General features: G+C 44.5%; 1 protein-coding gene across 1 annotated transcript; it reads left to right on the forward strand.

Annotated features, from left to right (window-relative positions):
• The first annotated feature begins 3,042 nt into the window (after positions 1 to 3,042).
• OVOL3 (ovo like zinc finger 3) lies at positions 3,043 to 7,992 on the forward strand. The gene is made up of 3 exons (XM_088671243.1): positions 3,043 to 3,226; positions 4,920 to 5,097; positions 6,824 to 7,992. The coding sequence occupies exons 2-3, from the start codon at positions 4,983 to 4,985 to the stop codon at positions 7,114 to 7,116; spliced, it is 408 nt and encodes a 135-aa protein (XP_088527369.1). The 5' UTR covers positions 3,043 to 3,226; positions 4,920 to 4,982; the 3' UTR covers positions 7,117 to 7,992.
• The last annotated feature ends 246 nt before the right edge of the window (positions 7,993 to 8,238 follow it).

Consider the following 8,238-nt stretch of genomic DNA (forward strand, 5'->3'; position numbering starts at 1 on the left):
TCGTTTACCTTCCCGCTGTAGCGGTTCCTATTTATCTACTTGCACTTTGACGTGCTTTCGAACTGCTAGGCTGGCAGGAGCTGGGACAGAGCAACAGGAGCTCACCACGGCGCAGGGATTCGAACCGCTGACCTTCTGATCAGCAAGCCCTAGCCTCAGTGGTTTAACCCACAGCGCCACCTGCGTTTATTCCCCCCTTTTTCTTCAAGCTGCTCAAAGTGGTATATATGTGGTCCTCCTGCTCCTCATTTATTACATCTTTATTATTACAGCAGATAATTATAATGGTGATAATATTTCAACATATTATTTATTACAATTTATTCACCCTCACAACAACCCTGTGAGGTAGGCTGAGAGGCAGTGACTAGCCCCCAAGGTCACCCAGTGAGCTTCATGGCCGAGTGGGGATTTGAACCCTGGTCTCCCAGGTCTGACACTCTACTACGCTAACACTGGCACTCCAGGTTCATTAACTTGGAGGAAAGGGATATGTTTGGCTGCAGGTAGCAATCTTTCTGATTTCTGGCTTCAGAAGAAGGTTCAGTGTAGAGAGGTTTGGAAATTTACGAGCCAGGTTTTTTAAAAATTTATTATTATTCAATTTGTATACTGCCCTATACCTGCAAAGTCTCAGGGTGGTTTACACATAAAATCACAATATAAAAACACAAAGCACATAATAAAAACAAGAGCAACCCAATAAACTCCCCTTTCCCTTTTGCAAGATGGAAGCAAGGGCTATAGGTTAGAGCAGTAAGGGTTAGGAATTGGTACTGTTTGATTCCAGATCGGTTTTGTGAGAATTGTTCTCTCCTCTTTGGCTTTGAGGTCTTTTCCCTAGAAGGTGTTTTCCATTGTTGATCACAATCCCCATATTTCGCTGAAGTGCCAAAGTACCGCCAGAGAATCGCAAGCCCACTGTTGCGCTAGCCATGCCTAAATCTTTCCTGGTAAAGCGGCGAGTCTCGACGCGACTGGCATCCCGAGATTGGGGGGAGCTCTCTGACCAACTCCGCGGAGACTTGTACATCCCAGGTAGGTGTGCTGATTTATTTATCTTTTGGAATTGCCTTTAACATGAAAGTAGAAAAGGAAAAGGAAAGGAAAAGACCTAAGGAGAGAGAAAGCTGAAGAGGAGAGAGAGAGGGAATAAAAGATTAAAGAAAGATAACGAAAGATAAAAGGACTCTGACTCTCTGTTCAGTCAAATACGGTATTCACTCATTAAGATCCAACCATTCAACCCTCTATAATCCAGTATTTTGTCAATCTTCAACTGCAGATATTGCAAGTTCCTTCTCTCTCTTTCATGCAAAAGGTCCCTTAGAAATTTCCAGTCCTTAATTAGTGTCAGTAATGATTTTTCTCTCATTAATAACGTAAACTTTGTCATCTCTGGGGAAATTATTCTTATTATTATTCATTGAACTTATATACCCCCCCCCATACCCGGGAGTCTCAGGGTGGTTCACAGAATAAAATCTAGATATAAAACCACAAAATACATAATCAAAATAAAATAAAAACAATCCGGTAGGCCCCCCCCCAAAAAAAACCACATTTTAACAGGGCATAGGAAGTAAATCAGATCAACCAAAGGCCTGGTTAAAAAGGAATGTTTTTGCCTGGTGCCTAAAGGTTTATAATGAAGTTGCCAGGCAAACTTCTCTAGGGAGAGCATTCTACAGATGGGGAGCCACTGCAGAGAAGGCCCCGTTCTCGTGTTGCCACCCTCCGGACCGCTCAATGCCCCAGCCTGTTTACCAAAGCTTTTCCCCTCCTAAAAACGCTCCTACCCCTGTCATGAATCCCAGGGCTGCAGATTTCTTGCAACTGGGGTGGGTGGGACTGCAACGGCCAGTTGTAGCCCAAACATCTGGCTGTCCTTGCTACAAAACATGCCCTGAGGGTCCACAAGTCTCGTGTCTTCTTCCGTTAATATGCCCGGCTCCCTAGAAGTAAGGGCTGCAAGAGCATCCTTGAAGAAGGGTGGTGTGTTCTGGTTCTTCCCAGGGCCGGATTTAGGTTTGATGAGGCCCTCAGCTCCTGACGGTAATGGGGGCATTTTCTATGTCAAGCTGTCCTTTGTCAACAACAAATGGTTGATGTTTTTTGTGTTGAATATATGCCAGATGGTAATCTATGGACCTAATAGGTATCTCAAGCCATTTGCACAAAACAAAATATGTATTTTATCAGAGTAATTGTTGAACTGAAATACAATTAAGAAGAAGTATATTAATTGTTGTTGTTTAGTCATTTAGTTGTGTTCGACTCTTCGTGACCCCATGGACTAGAGCACACCAGGCACTCCTGTCTTCCACTGCTTCCCGCAGTTTGGTCAGACTCATGTTTGTAGCTTCGAGAACACTGTCCAACCATCTCGTCCTCTGTCGTCCCCTTCTCCTTCCCAACATCAGGGTCTTTTCCAGGGAGTCTTCTCTTCTCATGAGGTGGCCAAAGTATTGGAGCCTCAGCTTCAGGATCTTTCCTTCCAGTGAGCACTCAGGGCTGATTTCCTTCAGAATGGATAGGTTTGATCTTCTTGCAGTCCATGGGATATTAATATTAGTATATTAATAGTGCAATTCAATTCAGAAGAAGTATAATAATAGTGAAATAATTATTAAGCTCTAACTTAAAATGATTTTTTTATTCATAACCAACTTAATATTGCAAACCCATTGACATTCGGCAATAACAAAAGTTCCTTGAGAATCACAGTTTACAAAGACTCGTAATCTAGTCTCTAGAAACTTGCTAGAACATAAAATAATAATAAGTGTAAATATATGATGTGAACTAGTAATAATTATAAATAGCAGAATGTAGGCACCCTATATAGAGAAAGGAGCAAACCAGTGATATTTTAGGGAGCAGGCTAGCAGGCAGGGCCCATGACTTACATCATAGGAGCCGACACAACACAGAACAGTTGTATGTAGGTTTTATTTTATTTGTTTTTTATGTTATATTTTGGAAATGTACATCCAGGTTTGTTTGTTTTTTACATTTGGGGGGGCAAGAAAGTGGGTATGTAAATCTGGCACTGGTTCTTGCAGAAGGCAGCTTGGCTCAAACCCTGGCAGACCCCAGGATCCTCGCAGACAGCTCCGTGAGTGTGTGGGAAAGAACCCACGCGGGAAACTTCCTCCAAGGCGTCGTTCAAAGCCCGTGTCATCCTCAACTGGGTCCCGTGGGAAAATATCCCAGGAGCAACAAGGTAACACTGTGAGAATAATATTATTTCATTTGGCTGGGTACATAAAATGTGTGCAAAAGTGCACAGAACCCATAAAAAATAATTGCCAAGGTCTTGCAGTTATACATTATTCAGGTAGGTAGCCGTGTTGGTCTGATGCAGTCGAAATAATAAAAAAATAAAAAATTGTCCAGTGGCACTGAAACAGATGAAGTGTGCATGCACACGGAAGCTTATACCAGAACAAACTTAGTTGGTCTATAAGGTGCTTCTGGACAATTATATATTATTGTTATTTAGCATTACGTGACATCTTCAGAAGGTAACATAAAAATCATTTGGTTTTCCAAAAGCAGTTGATGTGCTTCTTTATCCAAGATAAATGTTGTCGCAAAAATTGGTGCCACATAACACCCACCCTGCGTCCTGCATCTGTAAGAACTCAATTGCTTAGTGTGGGAGAACCGACACTTTGGAACTCCCTGCCTATTGATATCAGGCCAGTGCCTTCACTGTATTCTTATCAACACCTGCTGAAGACATTCTTATTTAGACAAGCCTACCTAGATAGTTTAGAAAGCTCATGTGAGCTTTGATTTGTTTTACTCTATTCTCTTGTGGTTTTATGAACATTTTCAATCATGTAACGATTACTGCTATTTTCGTAAACTGCTTTGAGGTTTATTTCCTGCAATCTAGCGGTATATAAATTATATGCAATAAATATTGGAGCTCAGTCGGTAGAGCACAAGACTCTTAATCTCAGGGCTGCGAGTTCGAGCCCGGCGTTGGGCAAAAGGTTCTTGCATGGCAGGGGGTTGGATTAGATGGCCCTTGGAATCCCTGCCAACTATAAGAATGTATAATAATAATTTATTATTTCTACCCCAGCCAACAAAAGATTTAAATTTCATTAAAACACCAGTCATTAAAAATTTCCCTAAACAGGGCTGCCTTCAGATGTCTTCTAAACGTCAGATAGTTGTTTATTTCTTTGACATCTGATGGGAGGGTATTCCACAGGGCAGGCGCCACCACCGAGAAGGCCCTCTGTCTGGTTCCCTGTAACCTCAATTCTCACAATGAGGGAACCGCCAGAAGGCCCTCGGAGCTGGACCTCAGTGTCCAGGCTGAACAATGGGGGTGGAGACGCTCCTTCAGGTACACTGGGCCTTTGAGGCCGTTTAGGGCTCTAAAGGTCAGCACCAACACTCTGAATGGTGCTTAGAAATGTACTGGGAGCCAATGTAGGTCTTTCAGGACCAGTGTTATATGGTCTCGGCGGCCGCTCCCAGTCCCCAGTCTAGCTGCCGCATTCTGGATTAGTTGTAGTTTCTGGGTCACCTTCAAAGGTAGCCCCACGTAGAGATCATTGCAGCAGTCCAATAACGATAACTAGAGCATGCACCACTCTGGAAAGGCAGTCTGCGGGCAGGGAGGGTTTCATCCTGCGTACCAGATGGAGCTGTTAGACAGCCGCCCTGGACACAGAATGGACCTGCGTCTCCATGGACAGCCAAGAGTCCAAAATGACTCCCAGGCTGCGCAGCTCCGCAATTCTATGAAAAGAAAAATGAAGGGAACGGCCATGCTGGCTGAGACTGGTGGGAGGGGTAGTTCAAAGCATCTGGGTTGCAGAAAGTTGCAGGTCCATCTGCTTCGCAAACCAGCGACTCCAAACCTGCCCCGCTTCATTCCTTTCTGCTTCGTCCAGGGCAGGAGTCCTGCAGCGCAGTTCCAGTGCTGTGTGTGCAGCAAGAGCTTCCCTCTGCAGCGCATGCTGAAGCGCCACCTCAAGTGCCACAGCTCGGTCAAGAAGCATGTCTGCAGGTACTGCGGCAAGGGCTTCAACGACACCTTCGACCTCAAGAGGCACCTGAGGACGCACACAGGTGGGGACCTCACCCCGCAAGGCCCTTGGCTCTTTTCGCTCACCTTGGTGGGGAATTTACAAACGTAACATCCATATGGACCAATGTATTGTGGTTTTTTTTTGTAAATAATTTGTATTAATTTTTCATTAAGAACACTCCAGTTGATAGAATATCAAATCTTGCCACATCATAATACAAATAATAAAGCCAATTTATACATTCCAATTTTTTTAAAGGAACTTCCCATGTTCTGGCTGGTCAGGAGAAAATTTTTTTTTATTGTTTCTGCTTTTTCTCGTTTATTCCCAATATCATAGTTCCGATCTTAATCCTTTGTCTTATCTTAACAGCCCCCGGTGTGAGACTTTCAATCATATTTATCAAATCTATATGTATATAAACATGCAAGAGGAGTTTTATTCTTCCTGGCGTTGTCTGTCAATTTTTTTCAGCGCAGTCCCCCTCAGAGGCCCCTTTTTCATTCCACCAGGATTCTGGGCTGTCTTCCAGCTTTTCTTTGTTTAATTAAAATTAAGACACAGCAGCCCTTCAAGTCTTTTAACGAACTGATGTTTTCCCAATCCCCAATAGAGGTCTTCCGTAGGAGGCAGTATTTCAGTTAGTAATTGTTTGGTTCCTCTACAATCCAAGCTTTGCTCCCCTCAATGTATTGTATCACAGAATTGTAGAAGGGTAGAGTCGGAAAGGACCCCCCAGCGGTCATCTAGTCCAACCCCATGCAATACAGGAATCTCAGCTAAAGCATCCATGACAGATAGCCACCCAACCTCTGCTTAAAAACCTCCAAGGAAGGAGAGTCCACCACTTCCCAAGGGAGACCCTGCCGCTGTCAAACAGCTCTTCCTGTCAGAAAGTTCTTCCTGGTGTTGAGTCAAAATCTTCATTCCTGTAACTTGAAGCCATGGGTTCGAGTCCTACCCTTGAGGGCAGAGGAAAACAAGCTTGTTCGCTCTTCTATGTGACAGCCCTTGAGATATTTGAAGATGGCTAGCCTATCACCTCTCAGTCTCCTTTTTTCCAGGCTAAACATACCCAGCTGCTTCAACCATTCCTCATAAGGCTTGGTTTCCAGACCCCTGAGCATCTTGGTCTCCCTCCTCTGCACCCCTTCCAGCTTGTCATCCTTCTTAAACTGTGGTGCCCAGAAATGGACACAATATTCCAGGTGTGGTCTGACCAAGGCAGAATAGAGTGGTCCTATTAGTTGATCTGGATACTAGCCTTCTGTTGATGCCGCAGCCTAGAATAGCATTCGCTTTTTTTGCTGCTGCATCACACTGTGGACTCGTTAAGCTGGAGCCCCTAGATACTTTTCATATGTACTAACTACTCGCAAGCCAGGTGTCTCCCCATTTTATATTTGTGCATCTAGTTCTTCCTGCCGAAGTGCAGACCCTTACATTTGTCCCTCTTGAAAGTCATGGTGGTAATTTGGGCCCAGCTCTCTAATCCGTTAAGATCATTTTGAATCCCCAAAACCATATCTTCTGATCATCTTCTGAGGCCCTTCTTCGTGTACCTCCTTGAGAGGTCCGTAGGGTGGCAACATGAGAACGGGGCCTTCTCTGCAGTGGCTCCCCATCTGTGGAATGCTCTCCCCAGGGAAGTTCGCCTGGCGCCTTCATTATATACACCTTTAGGCGCCATTAATAACAATCATAATAATAATCATAATATAGGCCTATCAAGCTGACATTGCTGCCTTGCCTTTGCTCCTCTGCAGGCATCCGCCCATACCGCTGCTGCGTCTGTGACAAAGCCTTCACCCAGCGCTGCTCCCTAGAGTCGCACCTCAAGAAAATCCACAGCATCCAGCAACGATACGCTTACCGCGAGCGCCGCTCCAAGCTCTTTGTGTGTGAGGAGTGTGGCTTCACCTGCAGTGGGAGTGAGGAGTACTACAGCCACGTCCGCCGCCTGCACCCCAGCCACGGGCTCCTGGCCAGAGGTTTCCAGAAGGTGGCGCCGGCCGACCTCCACCCCAAGTTCCACATCCTCTACCCTTCCGCATACTGAGGCCCAGAAGCCAGGGCCGAGGAAACTGGGAAAACAGCAGCACCCAAATCCCATGTAAGAAAAACTAGGGACTAGAAAAACTAGCCAAATCATGCATTTGGAGCAAGTTGTTCCGCTGCCCGTGGCTAGAGGTGACTGTGCCAATTCTGCCCCTCTTCTAAGTGCCCTGCCTTGAGATTTCAGTTTCTCAAAATTAGCTGTTATCAAACCACACGACGGCAGTCTCAGAGGACTAGAAACTTTTGTTTTCAAAATGAAGGTTCCCAGAAGGCTGTGTTTTCACATCTTCTCTCCAAGCTCGGTTGCAGGTGCCCTCGCTTTCTGAGGCGAGATGGGTGACCACCAGGGGCAGGGCTTTTTCTGTGGTGGCCCCCAAGCTGTGGAATGCTCTCTGCAAGCATTTCGGCCTTTGTGACGATCTTCCAGGCACCAACCAAAACCTTTTTGCACTTGCCCAAGATTTTGGTTGCACTGAATATGGGGCTGTTTCTAATCTGTTATCATCTTTCTTTTAAAATAATTTTTATTCATTTTACAATAACCTGTTATTAAATTCCATCTCAAATTCCATTCTTAGATACACATTTTGGCTATTTAAGCCTGACTTCCCTCAACCCTTCCTTATGATTTTCTCACAATCATTTCTAAGTTCTCTATTTTCTCTATTTAACCACTGCTTAAATATAACATCTTAATTCCTCACTAAAAATCTTCTTACAATGACTTTTATTATTTAACTTACAAAGCTTCTTGAAATCCTACCAACGTATTTGTATAACTGCAATTGTCCATCAGATTGTTGTTGTTGTTTAGTCGTGTCCGACTCTTGTATTTTATCAGTCATTGTTGAACTGAAATACAATTAAGAAGTATATTAATTGTTGTTGTTTAGTCATTTCGTTGTGTCCGACTCTTCGTGACCCCATGGACCAGAGCACGCCAGGCACTCCTGTCTTCCACTGCCTCCCGCAGTTTGGTCAAACTCATGTTGGTAGCTTCGAGAACACTGTCCAACCATCTTGTCCTCTGTCATCCCCTTCTCCTAGTGCCCTCAATCTTTCCCAACATCAGGGTCTTTCCCAAGGATTCTTCTCTTCTCATGAGGTGGCCAAAGTATTGGAG

Source organism: Zootoca vivipara, chromosome 6 (genome assembly GCF_965207765.1).
Source record: "Zootoca vivipara chromosome 6, rZooViv2.hap1.1, whole genome shotgun sequence".
Classification (NCBI taxonomy): Eukaryota; Metazoa; Chordata; class Lepidosauria; order Squamata; family Lacertidae; genus Zootoca; species Zootoca vivipara.

Coding starts and splice junctions, on each gene's coding strand:
- OVOL3 (XM_088671243.1), top strand. CDS start 4,983: ATGCTGAAGCGCCACCTCAAGTGCCACAGCTCGGTCAAGAAGCATGTC. Junction 5,098..6,823: donor GCACCTGAGGACGCACACAG/GTGGGGACCTCA, acceptor GCTCCTCTGCAG/GCATCCGCCCATACCGCTGC.